Source organism: Oryctolagus cuniculus, chromosome 13, assembly GCF_051225735.1.
Source record: "Oryctolagus cuniculus isolate XC-2025 breed Fujian yellow rabbit chromosome 13, ASM5122573v1, whole genome shotgun sequence".
In the NCBI taxonomy this organism is placed as follows: domain Eukaryota; kingdom Metazoa; phylum Chordata; class Mammalia; order Lagomorpha; family Leporidae; genus Oryctolagus; species Oryctolagus cuniculus.
This window is the reverse complement of record NC_142879.1, coordinates 13813252-13839312: the sequence shown is the minus strand read 5'-3', so window position 1 is coordinate 13839312 and position 26061 is coordinate 13813252. Positions and strand designations below refer to the sequence as shown.

Below are 26061 nucleotides of genomic sequence, written 5' to 3'. Positions count from 1 at the left end.
TGAATAAGGGTGATGAAAATGATCATCCTTATCTTGTTAGATATCTGAGAAAACCTTGAACTTTCTCCCATTCTGTATGATATTAGCAGTTGGCTTCTTATGTATATTCCTTCTATACCTACTTTGTTCAGAGTTTTTATCATGAAGGGATGTTGAATTTTATCAAATGTCTTTCCTGGACCTAGGGAGATGATCATAGATTTTGGTCCTTCATTCTGTTGTTGATATGGTGTGTCGTGTTAATTGATTTGTGTGTGTTCAACCATCATTCTATTCCTGGCTTGAATCTCACTTCATCTTGGTAAATAGTATTTATAATGTACTATAGCATTTTGTTTGCTAATGTTTTGTTGAATATCTTTGCAGATCTTGAGAATGTATGTTCATTAAGGAGATTGACCTGTAGCTTTCTTTTTCTGTTGTGTTTTTTCTAGTTTTGGTATCAAGGTATTGTTGGCTTCATGGGATAAAATTGGAAGAATTCCCTCCTTTCCCATTTTTTGAAATAATTTTAGGAGGATTGATATTATTTCTTCTTTAAATGTTTAATGGTAAACTTGTACTCCAGTCTTCCCCAAATTTTGAATTTTAAAAATTAATTTTATGTATTTGAGAGATGGTGACAGAGAAAGACTCACAACAGACTCACAACATGCACACACACACACATTTCCATTCTGCTGATTCACTCTCCAAGTGCCCACAACAGCCAGGGCTTGCCCAGGCTATAGTCAGGAACAAGGACCTCAATCCATGTCCCTCACATGGATGGCAGGAACTCCCTACTTGAACAATCAACTACTTCCTCCCAGGCTGTGCATTAGCAGGAAGCTGGAATCCAGAGCAGAGCTATGGCTTGAGCCCAGGTGCTCTGATAAAGGATGCAGACACTCAATTGGCATCTTAACTGCTGTCTAAGCACTTCAGCTCTCTACCACATTTTGAATTTTTGATGTCACATTTACCTCTTTCTATATTGTCTGTCTCTTAGCGTTTTAACAGTTACTAACTTTGTTTTGGTTTTAAGACTTCACACTAAAGAAATGGTTTAGCACTATATGTGCAATATTAATGCATTCTGAATTTGTATAATTACTCTTACCAATGATTATTCTGCCTTCTGATATTTTCTTCTTACATATACCCTTTCCTTTTAGTTTGAAGAACAAGTTTACTAGTTACGGCATTCCTGGTTGGCATTTTCCTCTTCAGTCCTGTGGAAGTCTCATCCCACTCTCTCCTGTCCGTAAAGTTTCTGTTGAGAATCCTGCAGTCAGATGAATGATGACCCTTGCATGTTTTATTAATTTCTTTTCTTCTGTAGCTTTAAGAGTCTTTGCTTTATCTTTATCCTGGAGTAGACTTGGTTTCATTGAAGCTTACTGGTGACCGTTGACCTTCCTGTACCTGTGTAGTTGTATCTTTCTGTAGCTTTTGGAAGTTTTTTGTTATTTCTTTGAATATGCTTTCTGTTGTTCCCTTAGTAACTTGGATGTTTTCTCTTTTCATGCTGTCCCAAATTTCCCATCAGCTTTCTTCATTCCCGTGGATTCATTTTTACTTTTCCTTCTCTAACTGTGTGTTTTCAAATAGTCTGTCTTTAAGCTCACTGATTCATCTGCTTAATCTGTTGACTATTGATGCTGTTATGTTTTTAATTTTGCTTAGTGTACTTTTCATTTGAAGGATTTCTGTTTGATTTTAAATATTTCCATCTCTCTGTCAAGCCTCTCTTTTAGAGTATTAAATTGTTTTCTGTGTTCTCTTGACATTTGTTGAGTTTCCTAAAACAACTGCTTTGGAATCTTCATCTGAACATTTGAAAATTTCAATTCCTAGATGGTGGTTTTCTGGCACTTTGTTTAGTTCCTTAAGTTAGGTTATGGTTCCCTGGAAGTTTTTGACATTTCTTGGTATACAATGTCATATGTGCATTGAAACATTAGTTATCTGGCTTTGTGGCTCTAATTATTTTCTCTGAACTTGTGGACACTTCTGATATTTCAGTACTAGATACCCCTCTATGTCAAGATTTGCTACAGGCATGCTGTTGGCATTTTCATTGTTTGAGTTCTATTCCCATGTCAGATTTCTCTCAGATCTATAGTAAGTGTGTTGTTCATAATGAAATAGGAAGGTACCTATAAAGGGAGTAGGCCATCCCTGCAGTCTCTGGAACTGGGATAGGTCCAGATGCCTAACCCTATGGATACCAATGTCATGATGGTAGATTGCATTTGGAACTCACAGTTCACGAAGAACACAACCTGGGGGAAGGATCAAAGCCTACTCTGTTGAGTCTGTCTGCTGCTGAGTGTTGACTCACTACCTGATGCTGTTCTTCCAGCCACTAGTGTTGCTGGCTGGGGTACAAGACTGATCAGCTGGGCCACTGAACTTCATTTGATGCCAAAGCAAGTCCAAGGGCTCCATTTGCAGGCACTAACACAGAGACAGGGACCATTAGGATCTGCTCTGTGTTGGGTTTTATCAACCTAGAACTCAGTCCCAAAATAGTTACTTGTTGTCTGTCTGTGCTTGTAAGAAAGGTGATAGAGGAAACCCGGCCAGGCACTGCATTGTTCACAAGGATCTCACAGTCATTTGGCCTTGTGAAATCTTAAGAGAGCATGCCAGGTTTATGTGAGGCTGGTAGTGATTCACACTGAACAAATCCATCCAATGAGGGTGCAGGTCCTTGCCTGACACTGGAACAAATCTATATACTCCTTTCACAAATACTCACCTAGGGAAAGGGACCCATGGGATCTTCCCTGTGCTTGGCTTTCCCAGCCTGGCACTGAGTCCCAAGACATAGTCCTGTGGTTCCTTGCTGTCTGCCCAATGTTGGAGGAGGGCAATAAAGGCAGCTCCACCATCAACACTGGCAGTAGAGTGGGTTACACCTAGGTCTTATAGTCACTGGGTCCTAAAGAGTCTTGGGATGCCCACTAGGCCCACAGATGGTGATATATGCTATTATGAGTACATCCTGCTGGAGTGCAGGTCTCTCCTTGATGCTGAGACAAGTCTGAAGACTTCAAATGGGAGCATTCTACTGGGAGTAGTGGCCTTTGAGTTTCAACAGGTACTGTGTCTCATGGAGGTAAGCTGACTCTGAGCTCCACATAGCAAGGTCTTGAGCTCCCTCTCTGGCCCTCCTCTGTTTTCTTACTTTTGTTGCTATGCTTTCTGTTGGAAGTTAGGAAAAGGATCCCCTAGCTGCTTGGCTTTGAAAGGAACAAATAATCAGTCTGGAAGTTGGGGGTGGAGCAGGGGCCATGGGGTCCTGAGCCCCTGTATTACTATGCATTTTGTTGCAATAAACATGACACTAACATTCAAGTCTAAGGACTAGACTTCCTTGCCTCTCCTTCTTCCAAGTGAGGTAAGGAGTCTCTCTCCAGTCTGTGCCACTTGGAGTTGGGGAGGGGTGATATGGGCAACACTTTCTGTCCTGCTTTCTGCAGTGTAACTTTTCTTACAACTGTACTCAGACCATGCACTGTGGTCTCTTACCTGGCCTCCATAGCTCTTGTGAGACAACTTAAATAGTTCTGTAATTGTTGTCTCTGTGAGGAGGGTGGTCACTGGAGTAGTCTTTTTTTTTTTTTTTTTTTTTTTTTTTTTTTTTTTTGACAGGTAGACTTACAGACAATGAGAGGGAGAGACAGAGAGAAAGGTCTTCCTTCCATTGGTTCACCCCCAAATGGCCGCTATAGCCGGCACTGCACTGATCTGAAGCCAGGAGCCAGGTGCTTCTTCCTGGTCCCCCATGCGGGTGCAGGGCCCAAGCACTGGGGCACTACCTTCCCAAGCCACAGCAGAGAGCTGCACTGTAAGAGGAGCAACAGGGGCTAGAACCCGGTGCCCATATGGGATGCCGGCACCACAGGTGGAGGATTAACCAAGTGAGCCTCGGCACTGGCCCTGGAGCAGTCTTGATCCATCCTTGCTAGCCCATCCCTGCTGGGCAATTGAATGCGTTATCTAGTCTAGTTTAATCTCAAGACTATTCATGTCATTAATACTTTATTACTGCCACTTTTCATGTTACACTCCAGTTTACTGAGCAGTTAAATAACTTGTTGACAGTTTATATAGCAGTTACTATGCAGTTGAGCCAGTATTTGGATCTAGGCAACCATTAAGATTTATTGTCCCTCTAGGAATACGTGATTGAAAAAATGCATGTGTGCTTATGATTTTTCTTCTGCTTTGAGTATTTTCTTTCTCTGTCTCCCAAATTGGTCATTCTTTTAGACTCAGCTCAGATGTCCCTTTTGCAGATTCTTGACCTACTATACTTTCATTAATTTCTCTCCTTTTAGAATTTAGAATTTGAATAGTTATTGATTTGTTTATCTCCTTCTTGAATTGTGGGCTCTGTAACAACAAGGATTACACTGTGTTTTTGTATCCTGATATCTATGCATACCAGGCACTTAATATTGCTGAGAAACAAAGAAATGAAGTTAGAGCTGCTGAGTGAATCCCTGTTATAAAGAATAGGCCTGAAAATGTTCTGACAGTTTATGAGAGGAAGAATTTAGAAAATTTAGTATAATGAAATTAATTCAAAATACAAAAGTTATAGGCGCTCAAGTGTTACTGTATTTTAAATTGAATGGTGTTTCCAATTTTAAACTTGAAGTCTCATAGTGGTGTAATGTATGTAAGTGGATATTCAGTGAGATCCTGAACCTACTCTGTATTTTATGCCATGACCCACTTTTCCCTGACTTTGTAAGATGTTGGATAAAAGGAGTGGGACAAAAGCCAAATGTGTTCCTTTTATGTTAGATGCTGAAGGATTTTAAAAGCTTTTACCATAAATAATAAATGCTATAAATTTCTGCATTTTCCTATTAATCATTTTCATGATAGTTATTCATAGCATATAATCCATAGCTAAGATCAACAAATGCATTACTAGTAATAAAGATTCAGCAATTTTGGAGTGTTGGAAAACACTTGATATGAATGGATGGGAGATGGTAATTGCATCAAGTACATATTCTTTTTTTTTTTTTTAAGACTTATTTATTTATTTGAGAGGTAGAGTTACAGACAATGAGAGGGAGAGACAGAGAGAAAGGTCTTCTGTCCGCTGGTTCACTGCTCAAATGGCTACAATGGCCGGAGCTGCGCCAATCTGAAGCCAGGAGCCAGGAGCTTCTTATGGGTCTCCCACGTGGGTGCAGAGACCCAAAGACTTGGGCCATCTTCAACTGCTATCCCAGACCATAACAAAGAGCTGAATGGGAAGAAGAGCAGCCGGGACTAGAACCAGCACCCATAAGGGATACTGGCGCCACAGGCAGAGGAGTAACCTACTGTGCCACAGTGCCAGCCCCAGTACATAATTCTTAATATGGTGAAAGAGTAAAAATAGGGGCTGACATCATGGTGTAGTGGGTAAAACCACTGCCTGCAGCGCTGTCATACCATACGGGTACTGGTTACAGTCCTGGCTGCTCCACTGCCAATCCAGCTGCCTGCTAATACACCTGGGAAAGCAGTGGAAAATGGCCTGAGTCCTTCGGCCCCTGCACCACATGGGAGACCCGGAAGATGCACCTGGCTTTGGCCTGGCCCAGCCCTGGTCTTTGCACCCATTTGAGGGAGTGAACCACCCGATGGAGGACCTCTCTCTGTCTCTCTTTTCTCTCTGTCTGACTCTGCCTCACCTCACCTTCTCTGTACCTCTGACTTTCAAATAAATACATAAATCCTAAAAAAAGAATAAAAATAAAATGTGACATAAGGAAGATGTGGTGTCTTTGGTGAGTTAATGGCAGAAAAGAAGGCATGAACAAGGGGAGATAACTTATTAGGACAAAGGATGTATTTTTTTTCAGCCTACGTTGTTCACCAATTTCAAGTTGTACCTCAGGCAATGTTTGTCCAAGTATGGTCTCAAGCCACTTGCATTAGAGTTATGTGGAGAGCTTGTTAAACATGCATAATCTTGAATGTCATCATCAAATATCACTGAATCAGAAGGCCTGGGAACCTACATTATTAATGAAATATTATTTTTAAAAAGCACACTAAACTTTTAGAAACACTTATTCAAGTATTCCTTTTTCATTCCCTGTTTCTAAAACATAATTTGAGCAATTACTGTATATGCATGGGTGGGATACTTACTGTATATCCCTGGATGGGGCGCATCAAAGAACAAGCAGAAGAGAGTCTCTGACGTTGTGAGGCTTTTATTTTTAATGGGAGGGAGATAGACAGTAAATATAAGAAATGAATTATAAAGACGTTCAATGGTGCTAAGTACTGTGAAACAGATAAGGTAAATGGGGCTACCAGAGATAAGGGTGGGATTGCAGTTTCAACTAGTATCATCAGTATAGACTGCATGGATAACGTGGCAATTAAACAGTACCCGAAGGTATGAGCTAAAATAGAAGCAGAGACAAATGAAGTTTAGGAGACTGTTGCTGTAATCTACAGATGATGGGTAGCAGCTTGGAAATGATTAATGGAAAATATGATGTGGGCAGATGATGGATCCAGTTTCATGATAAACCAGTGGATATTCTGAGGTACTTAATGTACAGTTTGAAAAAGAGAGATCATGGCTGAATCCATGATTTCTCATCTGGAAAACTGGAAGGATCTAGCTGTTATTTGACTGAAGTGGAGATTGTGAGCAGAAGAACATAGTATGTTAGAATTTGATATCTATTAGACATCCATGTAAGATATTGATTAGGAAAATGAGTAAATGAATCAGAGGAGAAAATTATATTGGATTATAAATTTGGGGTCAAGATGGTATTTAAAGCCATCAGATTGGAGACCAGGTAAGATTGTCAGAGTAGTGAGTATGAATAGAAATGACAAGAGGTTCTGGGGCTACAAACTATCAAAGAAGAGCATGAGGTAGCACAGAAATCAGGAGAGGACTTAAACAGCTAAGTCACGAAAAAATACCTAGAAGGGAGGGAAAAACACTGTCAAGTGCTCACAACAGATTAGTTAAAATAAAGACTAGAGATCTCCCACTGAATTTGGGAACAAAGGAATATGGTAGCCTCAGAAAAAGCTATTTTGTGGCTGGCGTTGTGGCTCAATAGGCTAATCCTCTGCCTGCGGCGCCGGCACACCGGGTTCTAGTCCTGGTCGGGACGCCGGATTCTGTCCCAGTTGCCCCTCTTCCAGGCCAGCTCTCTGCTGTGGCCCGGGAGTGCAGTGGAGGATGGCCCAAGTCCCTGGGCCCTGCACCCCATGGGAGACCAGGAGAAGCACCTGCTCCTGGTTTTGGATCAGCGCGGTGCACCGGCCACAGTGCGCTGGCCGCAGCGGCCATTGGAGGATGAACCAATGGAAAAGGAAGACCTTTCTCTCTGTCTCTCTCTCTCTCTCTCACTGTTCACTCTGCCTGTCAAAAAAGAAAATGCTATTTTGTGAAGTGATGAGGGACAAAATGTGATCAAAACATGAGAGGAAAAGTCATGTAGACAAAAGCACTGATAGTTTTTTCGAGTGTGATCATAAAGAGAAACAGAAATGGCCTTGGCTAGAAAAGTCAGTGATGTCCAGTGGGAAGACTGTTGGGAAGACCTTGCTGAGAGAGAAGCCTTTAGCCAGGAGAAGGGAGGAGAAGTTGGTCTTTCTGCAGAGCACAGACAGCTCATGTTTAGCAGGGTTCGGGCAGAGAATGAGATCACAGATGGAGAAAAGAGGTAAATGTGGCACTTAGAGCTTAAGAGAATTCTTTTGTTTGCTTCAGGGTTTTTGATTTTAGTGAAATTAGGAAGCAAGATCATCAACTGAGAAACAGTGAGAGTAAAGGTTGGACATTTAAGGGGAGAGAAGATACGAAACCATGAAATAAGTGGAGAGGGTGAATGGACAAAAATAGAATTGTTGGCATTGTTCACTTCCTGTTTGAGGTTGGAGATTATTAATTTAGAGTGAGAATAGTCATCATGGTGATTAAATTTTCTCCAGACACTTGGAACTGACTGTTCCTAGCTAAGCACAGTTATTTTCTCTGGTTGCCCTTGTGCCCAGAATCTTTTTCTCTCATGAAGCTTCCTCATTGCTTTAAAATCTTTGCTCAAATGGCATCTTCGTGAGACCTACCCTGAACATGCATTTAAAACAGAAAATTCCTTGCCTCACACTCTCCAACCTCCCTGATGTAAATCTGTTCTATTTTCTGTCACTCATTAGCTTCTAATGTGCTGCATAATTTATTTTGTTTCTTATTTCATGCATCCCTTCCTCTTCCGGCCATAGATGTTTGCCTATTTCATTTATTTCTGTATTTAAGGCAGGTAGTACAATATCTGTAATATATCAAACCTTCAATTAAGTATTTATGGAATGTTTCAGTTAGTTTAATTTTGGGTCTGATCATTTAATTTGAACAGATTAAATTCTTTGGCAAATTACTATTGGGGGGTGAACTAACGGAAAAGGAAGACCTTTGTCTCTCTCTCCCACTGTCCACTCTGCCTGTCTAAAAAAAAAAAAAAAAAAATATATAGTTATTTGTAAGGCAGAGTGACAGAGAGAGAGAAAGATATCAATCCAGAGCTTGATATTCCATCCACTAGCTCACTCCCCAAATGGCCACAACAACCAGGTCTGGGATAGATCTGAATCAGAAGTGGAGCAAGTTGGAGTGGGGAGGTGGGGTGGTAAGAGGGCAGTGTTAGTGGTACAGTGGCTTAAGCCATAGCCTGCGATACCAGCATCATATAGGAGCCCCACTGCTCCACTTCTGATCCAGCTCTCTGTTAACACATCTGGGAAAGCAGCAGAAGTACTTGGGATCCTGCCACTGATATGGGAGACTTGGATGGAATTCCAGGCTCCTGGCTTCAGCCTGGCCTAGCCCACCCAGGTAGTTGTAGCAATTTAGGGAGTGATCCAGCAGATAGAAGATCCCTGTCTCTTCCCTCTCCTTCTCTGTAACTCTGCCTTTCAGGTAAATAAATAATTTTTTTTTTTTTTGACAGGCAGAGTGGACAGTGAGAGAGAGAAAGGTCTTCCTTTGCCATTGGTTCACACTCAAGTGCACTGCGCTGATCCGATGGCAGGAGCCAGGTGCTTCTCCTGGTCTCCCATGGGGTGCAGGGCCCAAGCACTTGGGCCATCCTCCACTGCACTCCCGGGCCACAGCAGAGAGCTGGCCTGGAAGAGGGGCAACCGGGACAGAATGCGGCACCCCGACCTGGACTAGAACCCGCTGTGCCGGCGCCGCAAGGCGGAGGATTAGCCTAGTGAGCCGCGGCACCAGCCGAGAATATATAATTCTTAAGATCAATTATATATAATTCTTAAGGCCAATGCTCTTAACTCCCTCCAAGTCAACAATTGCAAAAAATGTGATCTTACAGTAGTATAACTGTTTACAAAAGTGTTTTCAAGAGGTAAAACTGCTTCTGCTCTTTTCCCTGATATTTATTTATATATATATATATTTTTTTTTTTTAATTTATTTGAAAGAGTTACAGAGAGAGGTAGATCTAGAGAGAGAGAGAGAGAGAGAGAGATCTTCTATTTTGCTGGTTCACTCCCCAAATGACCACTATGGCCAGAGCTGAGCTGATCTGAAGTTAGGAGCCAGGGCCTCTTCTGGGTCTCCCACATGGGTGCAGGTGCCCAAAGACTTGGGCCATCTTCTACTGCTTTCCCAGGCCATAGCAGTGAGCTGGATGAGAAGTGGAGCAGCTGAGACTTGAACCAGTGTCCATATGGGATGCTGGTGCTGCAGGCTGCAGTTTTAACCTGCTGTGCTACAGCGCAGGCCTTTTCCCTGATATTTTTATCACCAGGGTTTCCCAAAGTATTTTTGTCTTCAAATAGTCATCTTAATAGGAAATTGAGTCAATTTAAAGAAATTATGTTTCTTTAAGTACACTTCATATGAAGCAATATTGCTATATGAACATTAACATTCACCATTTAAATTGATTTTGAAAATATGATCACATATCAAATGAATGCTTGAAATTGTGATATAAAGAATAGACTTGATAGCAAATGTCTTTCCAAAAATTATAAAGAACATTATAAATTTCCTCAACTAGATAAGTTATATGATTTTCACAGTTATTCAATCATTCACCTATCAGTACATTTACAATATTTAATTTAAAAAGTTAAAGCGAGTTAGGCTATTATCAGTGTTTTAATGCTTTTAATAGTCTAGACATTTGTTACATAAACATTTAATTGCAATCAATCCATGAAAACTCTCGGGAAGACAGTAATTGAATTTCAGAATTATGATCTTTAAAAAAATATTTGATTTAAAAAACAGCTCACAAAAAAAAAACCTGGGGGAAGAGGGTCAAACTGGGGAGGAGGACAGCACGCTGTAGCTTGAGCTGACACAGCAGCAGAGATACTCGGGCAACACAGGAGACAAATGTGCACCCCTAAACCCCTTCTTCAGCCTGGAGGAAAAATCACATATCTCAAAGAGAGATCTCATATTAGAAACACTTCTGTGGTACAAAGATAGCTAAATTAATGATCCTGCAGTCTCCAGAACTAGGGAAAATATAGTATTTAAAACCAGAAGTCTTGAGAAAATTGAAGGAAAAAAATTCAGTTAAAAATTGCTCTTAAAATACATTAATTTCAGACGAATCTTTAAAATTCACTTTTCCATATAATGCTTTGGGCAAAAAAATTAATAAGTAGTCTAATTTAAATATTTTCTTATAAGTTTTCAGTTAACCCTGACAGGTTAGTGAAACTTCCACTAATGTGTTACAATAAATTAAATCAACAGATATTTATAGATGCCAGCTAATTGCAGGGCTGAATTCAGTTAGTGGTTACAGATAAACACAAACTGCTATAACACATGGGAATACAGTAGGTCAGTTAAGAGCCCAAACCAGGAATATTAAGTATATGAATAAATAGAAAAATATGTCATTTTTATGCCATTTCAGAAATTAAATAATCAGATGTCAGTGAGGCCTTGATATATTAAATTATATTACCACAGCATGATGAACAGAAAAACACATCGAAGACTATGAAGAGCCCTTTGGTGCAATTTATTATTAGAACTAATAAAATAACACTGACGGGACAACAATACACTTCCAAGAATAAATGAACTTTCAGACATTAAATAATTTAAGCCAGCATCCCATATTGGGGTGCCAGTTTGAGTCCCAGATGTTCTGCTTCTTAATTCTTCTTCTCTTAAAAGATTTAGCCGGTGCCGCAGCTCACTAGGCTAATCCTCCGCCTTGCGGTGCCGGCATACCGGGCAGTGCGCCGGCGTGGCGGCCATTGGAGGGTGAACCAACGGCAAAAGGAAGACCTTTCTCTCTGTCTCTCTCTCTCACTGTCCACTCTGCCTGTCAAAAAAAAATATTATATATTCTCATTTAAAAATCAACTTTATAATAAAATTTTACAATCCTCACTGTGGAATTATATTCATGAATTTTTGTGAGATTTCAAATTATTTATGTTCTTGTGTCATTAGTATATTTATTTCTAATTTTTATTTTTCTTTTTGAATAAAAAGAAAAATATTAAGATTTATGTAAACGTTTGTCATCTTAACACAAGTTTTAAAAATCTATTTGCAACCAAATTGTATATCTGTGTCACTTTAATTGTTATTAACAATGCTACTCTGGCTGGCACCATGGCTCATTTGGCTAATCCTCCACCTGCAGCACTGGCACCCTGAGTTCTAGTCCCAGTTGGGGCACCAGATTCTGTCCTATTTGCTCCTCTTCCAGTCCAGCTCTCTGCTGTGGCCCAGGAGGGCAGTGGAGGATGGCCCAAGTGCTTGGGCCCTGTACCCGCACGAGAGACCAGGAGGAAGCACCTGGCTCCTGGCTTCAGATCAGTGCAATGCACCTGCTGTAGCGGCCATTTGTGGGGTGAACCAACGGAAAAGGAAGACCTTTCCCTCTGTCTCGCTCGCTGTCTAACTCTGCCTGTCAAAAACAACAACAACAACAGCAACAGCAACAATGCTACTCTTGTCGTTTTTACAATGACAAACTAATTCTTCTAAAACAAATGTCTTCCAATTACCTAAGGGTATTCATTGCTAAATAATATAGGTAAGTATTAATCAAGCAGAATGATAGGGCACATTATAGTCTAGAATGATAGGTTTTCCAACAGAGCTTTTTTTTTTTAGTTCAAAATTCTTCCTGTGTAGCAGTAGCTAAAAATGTTCTTATCACTTTCGTTTACTCTGAAAAGCTCCAGTTACTAGAGTGGTATGGCCCTGAACCAGCTACACTTGGGAGTTGGCGCAGGGAGAGGGAAGTTGTTACTGAATCACAAATAGACAAAGGAGTTAGGGGAACTGTTCTCAACCTTCTCCATTAATGCTGCTTTTATGCTTATTCGTGGATATCCATATTTGTGTGTAGGTATTTATAATAGATGTGTGTGTGTGTACACAAAACCAATCTTTCATTTTAAGAACAAACGTTTTCGTTCAGTTTGTACATTAGTCAGTCTCTGATTGTCACTGACAGGATTGTTTGCAGAGTCACTGATAACACATGGCATGTACCAAGTGATTAATTTCTATTGGCTCAAATCACTGGTTGAGTAACAAAAAGTAGTTACTCACGCTCAAAAATGCATACTCAGTAAATAGTTTGGGATTTATCTCTTCTTAGACTTGAACTTCTCCACTCATTTAATAAAATTGATGGATTATTTCCAGTAAACACGAAGATGAAAACCTTTTAAAAAGTCTTTAGTTTTAATCTTTTAAAGCATATTTAAAAGGATACCTTAACTTTTTCTATTTGTCAGTAATGTATTACTTTGTATTTATCATTTTACTGCCACCTTATTTTTAAAAAATGATAGTTCATCAAATTATACACTTAATTTGATTTATAATGCTGTTGAAAATGTGTGCAAGTGAAAATTTTGTATGAATGTCAAAATCCTTATTTTCAGATTAATCACTTATATTGTATAACAAGAACACCAGCATTATAAATTACTAGCTTTGATCTCAAGATAGAATTAGTTAATTGTGTGCATTATAATTACTCAACCCTAAAACCAGGTAAAAGTTTATGATATCTAGCATTATTTCAGTTATTTCAACAGATTTCAGTCTTTCAACAACATTTATCCAATTCAAAATGTATACAGATGCATACATGAAAAAGACAGTAATCTCTCCCCTAGGAAATTCACAGATTGATAGAGATGGAAAAAGTGGTGGTAATAGGGAAAGTGAACTTTATAATTTAGCTTTAATTCTGTGTCGCAATGTAGGAACTTTATATCATTTTAATTAGCTCTCAAACCCTCAGTGTTTTTATTATATCCCCAATTTTTAGAAGGGGAAACAGAGTCTCAGAGATAAGTTGCTGAGTATCTTCAACTAGTCAGCTGGCAGAGTCATGATGCAGGCCCTTTGTGTCCCAGACCCCATATTCATTTATACTTGTGGAGTCCTTTTGCAGGCTAGTGACAGTGAGGGGATAAAAGTGGATAATCTTTGGCATCTATTCTCAAAGAGTTCTTGGTTTTATGAAAGACAACCCATGGTCTAAAAAAGTCAAGACTTCTGTCTTTTGATGCTATGTTTATATAACCCTACCTCACATTATTGTCAAAAACCATCTATGGTAATGAAAAGGTGGTTAAACCTGATTTTGAATTGGAATCTATTGATCAATTTGCCATTTTTTTCTTAATTTTAGTAAGAGATTTTTGCCTCAAAATTTTATAACTGGAATAACTTTCTGCTATTAATTATCTCAAATTATTACCTGGGGAATATTGTGTTGCTCTATACAGCTCCTCCTAATTAGTTTGCCCATTAACCTTTCAAACAGAAAACTAAGGCAAAGTGTGAGATTTTTTTGTTTTTTAAAATCAAGCTACTTTAATCCATTTAAATATTAATATTCAAGAGTAAAAATATTGAGGTCAAGGTTCATTAATTCCAGGGTAAAATGAACATTTTGTATTAATTCCTCACATCTTCAAATCTACCCTGCAAAAAGCAACTAAATCTTTCCTTTTAGCCCCTGCCTCTTACACATCTTTATTCTTTTCTTTAAGATTAATTAATTTATTTGAAAGACAGAGTCACAGAGACGCAGAGGCAGAGAGACAGATGGGGGGATGGAGAGAGGTTCTCCATCTTCTGGTTCACTCCCCAAATGGCCTCAACAGCCGGACGTGGGCCCATCCAAAGCCAGGATCCTGGAGCTTCTTCCTGGTCTCCCACTTGTCTCCAGGGGCCCAAGGACTTGGGCCATCCTCAACTGCTTTCCCAGGCCAGAGCAGAGAGCTAGATCAGAAGTGGAGCAGCCATGACTCAAACTGGCACCCACATGGGATGCAGGCACTGCAGGCAGCCACGTCTGCTGGCTCCTATATCTTTATTTGTAAAGATACTTCACCTTCACAATGAATGGAGTGACCTCAACTCATCACGTTACAAATGCCACAGATCGAGAATCTAAGGAGTAACCTCATTCTAGTAATACATATGTACATAGAACATGTCATTGATCTTCACTTAGGGTTGTTCATATAAAAATACTCAGGGATATTTGTCGTGGCCAGTGTAGATACCACCAGGCTGTGTATATTAAACAAGTAGGAATGGGGCAGAGCAGGTGAAGGGAGATACTCTCCAGGGCAGCTCCTTTTTGAAAAAGATCTCCAGGTGTTTATGATAGCTTTTGTTTCCCACTCCAATATCTTTATTAAGAACATGGAAAAATACTGTTTATGATAGCCATATGCATGTCAAATCACTATGTGTTTACTTATTTAAGTTAATAATAGTAATTCTGATTCATCAGTTATTGTGAGAGTCATATTTATTCTATTGTTCAGTGACTGAATTATTGGGGAAATGGGTCTTGTGAGAGAGGACGCATCCCAATGGCCTCACAAGGCAATGGGGCCTCTTATGCACAGCCTCTCCAGAGATTGTGGGCAGAGCAGCCTGTGGGAGCTGGTGCCCTTTACTGCTGTACTCTGTGGTTTCCTCTGAACAAAGCTAGGGTCTGTTCTGTACAGTTGTGGTTTCACTGGTTAACTGCTTTTCACTGAACACTTGCTTTCCATTGTTTGAGAATTTTCTTATTGTGTTTGTGTCTCTACACCATGTATCAGTACATGTGTGCTGGGCATGAGATAGTCTACTAGTGATATTTTTGTTTGTTTGTTTGTTTGTTTTTGGCAGGCAGAGTGGACAGTGAGAGAGAGAGACAGAGAGAAAGGTCTTCCTTTGCCGTTGGTTCACCCTCCAATGGCCACCGCGGCCAGCGCGCTGCGGCCGGCGCACCACGCTGATCCAAAGGCAGGAGCCAGGTGCTTCTCCTGGTCTCCCATGGGGTGCAGGGCCCAAGCACCTGGGCCATCCTCCACTGCACTCCCTGGCCACAGCAGAGAGCTGGCCTGGAAGAGGGGCAACCGGGACAGAATCCGGCGCCCCGACCGGGACTAGAACCCGGTGTGCCAGCGCCGCAGGCAGAGGATTAGCCTAGTGAGCCGCAGCTACGGCCCTACTAGTGATATTTTTATAAGTAGAAATGTAAGCTTGGAGGAACAAATAACAAACTAACATGAAACTTTTTAATTTCAGTTTATTGATGGTCGACTAGCAAAACTAAATGCAGGAAGGGGGTTTTCTGATGTATTTGAAGAAGAGATTACTTCAGGAGGCTTTTGTGGAGGTAAAGTGTGGTTATTGAATTTCTGAGTAACAGTCATGCTTGATTTTTGCACTTGTGTCTGATATAATCTCTTTCACAAACAACTGTTTTCTCCTGAATGTGTAATATCTTCAGTATATTTTCTCACCTTAAGAATTGTGATATTAATTTATTTTGCTTGATATATCTGTTACAGAGGCTTTAACATGAGCTCATGAATCAGTAGCTATTGGCTTGGACAATCTATCAATGTTGCTGGAGATAAAAAACACAGAGATCCAATGAATTCACATCTTTCCTTCTAAACAGTACTAATCTTCCAGAAAGTGACTAGTTGTAGCCATTACTTGAAATTACGACTGAAGTAGGAGAATACAATAATCCAAAAAAAAAAAAAAAAAAAGTTTGAGCACCATAGCTCATTCTACATTTAAAATAAGTGTGTTACACAGAAGTCCTGGCCTTTTTTACAGTGTAGAACACTGCAGCATCAGGAAAATTTTAAGTTTACCATTCCATAAATAAACCTAGTCCTTCAAATATAAATGTTCAGTGTTATAATGACCTAGGAAATTACTGATTTATAAGTTGATATTCTGTTTACTGTTTTCCTAATGCATTGTTTGACTTGCAGAGAATTTTGCTTGAGTCTTTGAAATATCTTTTTCACCCATTCAACCTCTATTTACTGAGAGTTTACCATGTCCTAGGCACTGTTCTAGATACTGGGTAAACTAAATAAACAAAGATTTCTGTCCTCTATAACTTGATATGTTCATTGTTGACCTGATAGAATAGTATGATCTTTACCTCTTTGTAGGTTTGTTGTGAAGAGAAAAATTAGTGCATATGTGAATAAATAGTTGTTAGAATTGAGTAATAAAGCACAAAAAGACAGAAACTAAGAAGTACTTACCTACAGATTTCACAAAATTTAGTTTGATTCTTCAATGAGATTCCTTTTCATATCTTAAAAGTATAAAAACCAGAGAGTAGTTGAGATGCCCACATCCCATTTGGGAGTGCCTGGATTCAGATCCTGCCTCTGCTCCAGATTCCAGCTTCCTGCTGATATGCGCCCAGGGAGGTAGCAAGTTGACTGCTCAAGTTTTTGGGTTGCTGCTGCCTACATGAGAGATCCGAGTGGAGTTCTTGGCTCCTGGATTTGGCCTAGCCCAGCCCCAGCTGTTTTGGACATTTGAGGAGTGATCTAGTGAATGAGAGATTCTCTCTCTCTCTCTCTCTCTCTCTCTCTCGCTCTCTGACATTTGAGGAGTGATCTAGTGAATGAGAGATTCTCTCTCTCTTTCTGTGTGTGTGTGTGTGTGTGTGCCTCTGCCTTTCAAATTAAAAGAATTTTTTTTCTAAAGCATACAGAAGGTATTGAGATGGTTGATTGAGATATTTGGTTCATTAAAAGAGGTGTAAATGAACTTAGGAGTTGTAGAATTTTATTTGGATAACTACAAAATTTAATTGAAAGCATTGACTTGGGGAAAAAAAAGTTAGTTTACTTGACTCAGCAAGATCATTCAGCTTCTTGCTTTTCTCAGCTTCTGGAAAAAAATTTACCTTCAATGGTGCTTTTGTGTTAAAGTAATGCTTTTTTTACAAACTCAGACAAGCAAAATAGTGGCAGCTCATGGACAAATTGCTTGAGGCATCTATTGAGTATTTACATAACTGCTGTCTCATTATCTTTATGACCTGTGGGGCTAGTAGCTTTTGTAGAATTGAAGATGACATCTGTGACAGTAATGGGGTAGAACTATGATCCTTTTATACAGTTAAATCCTGTGGTCTTAACCATTGGACCAGATACTTTTGTTATAGAATAGAGGTAGGTAGCTTTTCTAGTTTAACAAGTATTAATATCCGTACAGCAAGAAAGTACCTTAAAATTATACCTGTCAAATACTATTATTTTAGTTGTATTTTAGATTATTTTATGGATACACAGAGATTATTCTTAGAAGAAGATAGAGTAAAACTAGGATTTTAAATAAAAACATGAATAGTCTAATTAAAGATCAGTAATGTTCTGTTTTTTAAAAAAGATGTTTTTATTCACTTATAGGAAAAGCAGAGTTACAGAGAGAGAAGAAGCAACAGAAGGATCTTCCATTTGCTGGTTCAGTCCCCAAATGGCTGCAATTGCCAGGGCTAGGCCAGGCTGAAGCAAGAATCAGGTCTCTCACGTGGGTGCAGGGGCCCAAGCACTTGGGCCATCTTCTGCTGCTTTCCCAGACACATTAGCAGGGAGCTGGATTGGAATTGGTGCAGCTGAGTCTCAAACCAGCACCCACATGGGATGCTGACAACTTAACCGGCTGTGCAACAACACTGGCCCCTAGAGATTTTCTTTTAACTGCTAATTAGAAGATAGCTATCTTTAGGGGTGTGTGTGTGTGTGTGTGTGTGTGTGTGTGTGTTCGTATAAGACTGTCATATTTCCAATAATAGTTCCTAAAGATCAACTCCAAAACTTGTCACCTAGCCGAAAATTGTGAAATAAAATATATGTCAAGATTTAGACCTCTTCTTCGAAAAAGTGAACTGTTCTTGGTCATAATTTTCTCATAGTATTAGAAAAGCTCTTCTGTGACAGAAAACTCTCCCAAGACTCTACAGATTCTGTCTCATTTAATCCATCCAGCACCCAATGAGGCAGTTGGATTACCCCATTTGTGTTGGGGCACTCAGCTTAATTCTCTCAGGGTCACACAGATGTAATGGCCAGGTTCTGAACTCAACATATGTCTACCAGACTTCAAGACTCTTGCTTTAATAACTACAATGCATTGCTCTCTTAAAGTAAGAGATCTTCTCAATGAAAAGCATCCAGTCAACAAGAAGAGTCCCCAAGCATTCCCTACTCTGATTAACTAAAAGCAAAGTTCCTGTCTCTGTCTCATGTATTTTTCACACATAGAGCCCCCAAAAAGGTAGAAGAGAAACAATTATGGCCCGGCGCCGTGGCTCACTAGGCTAATCCTCCGCCTTGCGGCACCGGCACACTGGGTTCTAGTCCCGGTAGGGGCAACGGATTCTGTCCCGGTTGCCCCTCTTCCAGGCCAGCTGTCTGCTGTGGCCCGGGAGTGCAGTGGAGGATGGCCCAAGTGCTTGGGCCTTGCACCCCATGGGAGACCAGGAGAAGCACCTGGCTCCTGCCTTTGGATCAGTGCGGTGCGCCGGCCGCAGCGCACCAGCCGCAGTGGCCATTGGAGGGTGAACCAATGGCAAAGGAAGACCTTTCTCTCCATCTCTCTCTCTCACTGTCCACTCTGCCTGTCAAAAAAAAAAATATTATGTTCCTTTAATCGAAAATAGTTAGGGAATTTCAGAGTTTTATCTGTTTTCTCACCATTGCAGTGGTAGTTTGTACACCATTTCTGCTGGTAACAATTATGCTTATTATAAAATGAATATGAGTGTGTGGAACTTCATAATTATTGTGGTTCTAATTAAAATGCATAATGAAGAACAACAAGATATAGAACATCTATGTTCATGTCTGAATTTAAAAACCATGGTTAAAGACTCTGAATGCAAGCAGACTTTAAAAAAACTGTTTTCTGTCTCATGAACTGAGTCCTTGCAGTCAAGACTGTTAGGGAAATACATCTTATTTCTTTCATGAGATCTTTGCAGAACTTTCAACCTTAACTTAAGAGGAAAATGGGGGAAAAAAATACCAGAAATGTGTAACAGGAAGAAACCATAAAGGTTACAAGGCAATAAGAGAGGACATGAGTAGTGCAAAGAGTATATTAGAGAAACACATTTGATTGTTTTTGAAAAAGCAACTAAAGAATTAGATAATTAAGAATATATTTGTATTTATTTTCATTTGCAATACAACTTTTCTTAAATTCAGGTCAAATTATCTGAATATTAAAAGGGGAAGTATTTTCACATAAATTGATAAGACAATTTGGAATTTTTCATCATTTTTCAAGAGAGATATAATTTCAAAAATTTGATCATGCCAAATACTACCTGAAACACATAAACAATGCAGCTTATTTTTCCTTAGGTTATTTTAGGGAGATACATTTTCATAAGAGAGACATTTCATAAGATAACTAAAGACCAGTATTAGTAGACATTTATAATACATTTAAGTCATATAAGACATTTCGTAAGATAAGTAAAAGTATTGTTTTCCTTTGTATTTCTTCCTCTGGAAAAGGTGCCAATGCAGTGCAGGGTAGTAAGAGATGTTTTCCAGAATATGTGTTATTTCTTTTTTAAATTAGCGAAAGGTTTTGATTATTGAAGTGAATCTAGAGATAGGACACTTTTTGCTTGGTGTTGACTCCTGATGCAAAGGCAGGAAACTTGGACAAGGCTCCTTCTGCCTCCCTTTTGTATCAGCAAGGTGATGCTTTTTTTTTTAAACCCCACACACACAAACAAGAGGAAAGCACTATCTGTTCTAGGAGTCCTTGGTACTGGATAGTGCCAGAGTAGCCACCAAAGACTGTTTTTTATTGTGACTTCACTCTTATGATTTAGGGAATACTTAAATATCTGAGCAAGGGAGATCATTGACATCTAACAAATCAGCTGACAAGAAAGATTACATTATTTTTGTTTGTGTTTCTTTTTTGCCTTCTGATATCTTATTGACTAGACTATTTTTATTTGGAATCAAACATGTTGATTTGACTAGACTATTTTTATTTGGAATCAAATATGTTGATTATCAGATTTTATTATTGCGGTTTTGGCAGCATTTGAGCTTTTTAATAATGATGGTACTCCAGAGACTCAACTCTGGACTTGCTTCACATTTCCTGGGATAATATCTTTCAAATATCTAAGTTGACAAGTAGAGAATATCTTACAATTTAACTGTTAGCTATTAATATGTGTTAGTAATAATTTAATAATAATTTTTTTATCCTGAGGTTCCTTGTATTTCTAAATTTCCTTCTAGTTTTAAATATTTTCTTATGTACTTGAAATACTGTTTGTTTTTTTGTTTTTTTGTTTTTTTTACAGGCAGAGTGGACAGTGAGAGAGAGAGAGAGAGAGAGAGAGAAAGGTCTTCCTTTTGCCGTTGGTTCACTCTCCAATGGCCGCTGCAGCCGGCGCGCTGTGGCCAGCGCACCGCGCCTATCCGAAGGCAGGAGCCAGGTGCTTCTCCTGGTCTCCCATGGGGTGCGGGGCCCAAGCACTTGGGCCATCCTCCACTGCACTCCCTGGCCACAGCAGAGAGCTGGCCTGGAAGAGGGGCAACCGGGACAGAATCCGTTGCCCCGACCGGGACTAGAACCCGGTGTGCCAGAGCCGTTAGGTGGAGGATTAGCCTAGTGAGCCGTGGCGCCAGCCTGAAATACTGTTTTAAAGAGAACCTAACTGTGTAAAAGAGGCAAACTTTTATAAAACAACATAAGCATAAGATATTAAAAAATCAGTGCTAAAAGCATAATAATGTAGTATTTCAAAAGAGAAGTTATGTTTCACCTTCTGAAGCTAATGTTAAAATGAAAGAAGATAATATATTAGCTTCATGTATGAATGAAGAAAAAACGTCTATTTAAAAAATGTTCCTAAGAATTAGAGCCATTTATTAGTTCTTATAATACCAGTGCTTCATTAATAGCATTGATAATTTGCCTACTAAATAAAATAAAATTAAAAATTGCCAGGAAATACCAGTTGTTGATGAATTTTGGCTTATGAATTTATTTTTATCCATTTTCCTTGCATCTAAATTTTGTCTGTTTCAGGGAACCCGAGGTCATACCAACAATGGGTGCACACAGTAAAGGTAATTACTGTCCTTCCAAGATGGAGCATAGAAACGTTCAGCGACAGCATGCTATTTATACTTACGTTACTTTTGTAACATTGAAAATGCTTGTGTATCTTCTCATACCTTAAATATTTTTATATTATGCTTAGTTTGTTGATATTCATAAAATTAAGTTTAAAATGGAAAGCATTTGTCCCGACATAAATGGCTTGTTTTGAAAAGCAAGATTTCCCTGTCACCTTATATCCTAGAATAAGGAATTAGGTACAGTAGTAGGATTTGATGGGGATTTTATAGTTTCTGTAATATTACTTTTTTAAAAAAGATTTATTTATTTATTTATTTTAAATTCAGTATTTTTTTCTTTGACAGGCAGAGTGGACAGTGAGAGTGAGAGACAGAGAGAAAGGTCTTCCTTTGCCGTTGGTTCACCCTCCAATGGCCGCCGCGGCCAGCACACCATGCTAATGCAATGGCAGGAGCCAGGTACTTATCCTGGTCTCCCATGGGGTGCAGGGCCCAAGCACTTGGGCCATCCTCCACTGCACTCCCGGGCCACAGCAGAGAGCTGGCCTGGAAGAGGGGCAACCGGGACAGAATCCGGCGCCCCAACCAGGACTAGAACCCGGTGTGCTGGCACTGCAAGGCGGAGGATTAGCCTAGTGAGCCGCAGCACCGGCCTGAAATTCAGTATTATAGAGAGAGATCTTCTGTGTCAGACACACACATGGTGGGGTAGAGGGAGGGAAGGAGAGAGAGAGACAGAGAGACAGAGAGACAGAGAGAGAGCGAATCGCCCATCTGCTGGTTTATTCTCCAGATGGCCACAATGACCAGGGCTGAATCAGGCCAAATCCAGGAGCCAGGAGCTTCATGCTGGTCTCCAGCATGGGTGGCAATGGCGCAAGTACTTGGGTCTTTTGCTGCAGCTTTCCTAGTGAATTAGTGAATGGAAATAGAGCAGCCAGGACTCCAACCATTGCCCATGTGGGTGCTGGCATCTCAGGCAGCAGCTTAACCTGCTGTTCTACAGTGGCAGCCCAGGTTTTTGTTTTCAGGGTACTTGGGCTAAAAGTTTTAGAAAAAATATTTCTGTTTTTCTTTTGCAGAAAGGAGGTGCACTGTTCAACACAGCAATGACCAAAGCAACACCTGCTGTACGGACAGCATATAAATTTGTAAGTGTTCTTTTGATATTTAAAAGTTCTATTGATAAAATGATAGAATATCTTCCCAGATGATAGACCTATGAGTTCAGAATATTTTCTGTTTCCCTATAAAAAATGGATTTTTTTTAAATTGAGAGTTAATATTGACCAAAGTCCTTTATTACAATTATTGCACAGAGAAGATGCTTCCTTTGTGCACTCTAAAAATACTTCATTTTTTTTCTTAGTATATCAACCACATTGTACAGCCAATTGAAACAATATATGATGCAATTATATTTTGTAAAATTCTATTCCTTCATTGTTTTAAATAAACTTATCTGCTTGCTCTTTCTCTCTCTCTCTCTCTCCCTCTCCCTCTCCCTCTCCCTCTCCCTCTCCCTCTCCCTTTCTCCCTCTCCCTCTCCCTCTCTCTCTTTCTTTTTAAAAAGATTTATTTATTTGTTTGAAAGGCAGAGTCATAGAGAGAGAGAGAGAGGGAGAGACAGAGAGAGAGAGAGAGAGAGATCTTCCATCTTCTGGTTTATTCATTCAGTGGCCGCAATGGCTGTGTTTGGGCCAGGCTGAAGCCAGGAGCCTGGAGCCTTCTCTGGGTCTCCCACGTGGGTACAGGAGCCCAAGCACTTGAGCCATTTTCTGCTGCTTTCCTAGGTGCATTAGCAGGAAGCTGGATTGGAAGTGGAGCAACCGGGTCTCAAACCAGTGCCCATATGGGATGCTGATATTACAATGACTTTACCTGCTATGCCACAATGCTGGGTCCTGATTCTTTCATTTAACAGCATATTTTAAATTCTTATGTACCTGAGGCTCAAGTAGGAATAGAAAGATACAAGCAAAATGTCTTCCACTAAAGACGCATTGATTCTCTTCAATTAAAATTATTCTGTGATTCTCAGGGACTTATAAGATATTAATAATGACAACAGTATCAATAAATAAATTAAAAAATCTCTTTAATGTGACAGCTAAGACCTGCCTCTCCTGTGTCCTGGTCTATTTTTCCCTTTCCAGGGATGTGTGATGCTGTCTGTTGCACTCTGATGCTTGCTCAAGCCATTCCTATTGCTTGGAACATCCATTTCTTGGCCTTTATGCACCTGATAGACACCAGTTCATCCTGTCAGACTGAGCTTAGGCCTTAGTTCTCCTGAAAAAAGCTCTGCCGACCCCGCCTAAAGCGTTCACATATCTGTTTCTGTGCCCCACAGGACTAAGGGAGCTCGGTTTCAGCACCTGTTTCGCCTGTGTACAAGTCTGCCTTGCACTAGCTGAGCTTCTCTCAAGAAGCTAATATGTGGTGTTAACTGACTTTTTTCTTAAATTCCATAAGTCACAAATACTCTAGATTTTTAAAAGATTTATTTTTGTTTATTATATGAAAGGCAGAGTATCAAAGAGGGAGCGACACAGAGAGACAGAGAGATCTTGTCCATTTGCTGGTGCACTTCCAAATAGCTGTGACAGCCAGGATGGGCCCTGCCAGGCCAGGAGCCTGGAACACCACCTGACCTCCCGTGCGGGCAGCAGGGGCCCAGGTACGGGGACCGTCCTCCACGGCCTTCCCAGGCGCGTTAGCAGGGAGCTGGACTGGAAGCAGAGCTCCTGGAACTTGAGTGGGCACTCATATGGGATGCTGCCACGCTATAACACTGTCCCCTAGTCTGTATTTCTAAAAATATTCAGAGCAGTAGTTTGGATCTTGTAACAATTTATTTTTAAATTCTTTCTCAATAAATGAATTGTTGTGAGGGAGTTAAAAATAAAATATATTTTAATGAAAGTTTAGAACTTACGTGCTTTCCTTGACTTGTAATTGTGATATTTAAGGCTTCTTCAAAAAGTCTGTGGAAAAATGACTAGAGGTATGAAGTTATTTTGAGACAAAACAGTTTTTAAGTTCATACATAATTTTTTCATAATTCACATTTTCCACTTTAAAAAAAAAGTTTTTGCGTGTAAAATGTTTTACACCAAAATAAACTCATACTTTTAGTTCCATTTTCCACAAGTTTTTGAAGTTCCCTCATCCATACTGCTACACGTTCTGTTTAAAAAAAATATTTCAAAGGTTACATTTCAGGTAGGGAAGCTAGGCTACAGAGTTGACTCACAATTTACCAAATTCCAAACTGTCTGAAATTTCATCAAAAAAGCAAACTAGGAAGAGTTAATCATTTTGCCTTAGAAATACCTGCCTCTGCTGTCTGTTTGGTTTTTTCCAACTTTGCTTCGGAACCTCTCTGAGTAGATCACCATCTGGTAGGTTGATTTAGGATAAGATTTTGAAGAGATTTTTTTCACAGTGAAATAGCACACATCTGCCATGTGAAAAACCAAACTAATGTTGAGCCATGTTCCCATATTCATTTAATATTCTTAAGAAGATTCATAGATAACAGTCCCTCATTTTATTCCTGGAGTGAGCACTCGAAGTTCCTCAGTCTCAGAGAAATTACATTGTTTTGCCAAACGTGTGCTTTCTCTCCTTTATCTCATTCATGTTTTTCAGAAATCACAATAAATCACGCATATTCAAAACCTTATTCGTTATTTAAAAATTTATCCTAATCTATAGGTGCTTTTATTCTAAAACCTTCTCTGAAAGGCAATAAAATCACTCCAAATCTAAAATTCTGAAACAGGAACTTGCCATAGCAATTCAGACAGCACTTGGAACCCTCTATACCCTATCAGAGTGCCCGGATTCAGGTAGCAGCTCCACTTACGATCCCTGTGTACTGCAGATGCACACGGCGGGAGGCACCAGGTGACAGCTCACTCAAACACGTGGGAGATTCAGATTGAGTTCCCAGCTCCTGGCTTTGGCCTGTTCTACCTGTGGCTATTGCAGGCATTTGGGGAATGAACTAGCACATGGAAGATCTCTCTATGTCTTTGTCCATTTTAAATAAAAGGAAATTAATATACTTTTTAAAAATTCTGCTTTTAGAAGTATTCATTAAATGGATTTCAGGCAACTCAAGGTCTTTAGAATATACTTAATTACCTTTAAAAATTTTTTTTAATTATTTATTGGAGAGGCACAGAGACAGACAGACATAAAGTTCTCACTTACTGGTTCACTCCCCAAATGCCAGCAATGGCCTGATTCAGGGCCAAAGCCAGGAGCTAGGAACTCAATTTAGGTTTCCCATGTGGCTGTCAGGGGTCCAGCTATTGAGTCATCATGGCTGCCCCCAGGGTCAGCATCAGCAGGAAGCTAGAATCAGGAGTGAAGCCACACAGTGAACCAGGTACTCTGACAAAAGATGCAAGAGCCTCAACCTGTGTCCTAACCACTATGATAAATGCCCAGCCCTGTTCACTTTTGTCACTTGCCTTGTGATCATGTCATACAGCAGTTGAGGTATGAGGAAGGTAAATAAGTCATTTTGTGATATCCATAGTTGTACCTGCTCGTTTCCTAAACTCTCTATGCTAAAATTTCTCCTTT

At 39.8% G+C, this 26061-nt stretch overlaps 1 protein-coding gene across 18 annotated transcripts in view; it reads left to right on the top strand.

Annotated features, from left to right (window-relative positions):
- Positions 1–26061, top strand: part of DENND1B (DENN domain containing 1B) — a 303159-nt gene that overhangs the window by 240116 nt on the left and 36982 nt on the right. For all 18 annotated transcript variants that reach the window (XM_070055062.2, XM_070055061.2, XM_051820442.3 and 15 more), the window contains 3 exons: positions 15602–15692; positions 21410–21450; positions 22545–22613. In XM_070055062.2, coding sequence (XP_069911163.2) covers positions 15602–15692; positions 21410–21450; positions 22545–22613 — 201 coding nt within the window. The remainder of the gene's footprint in view (positions 1–15601; positions 15693–21409; positions 21451–22544; positions 22614–26061) is intronic.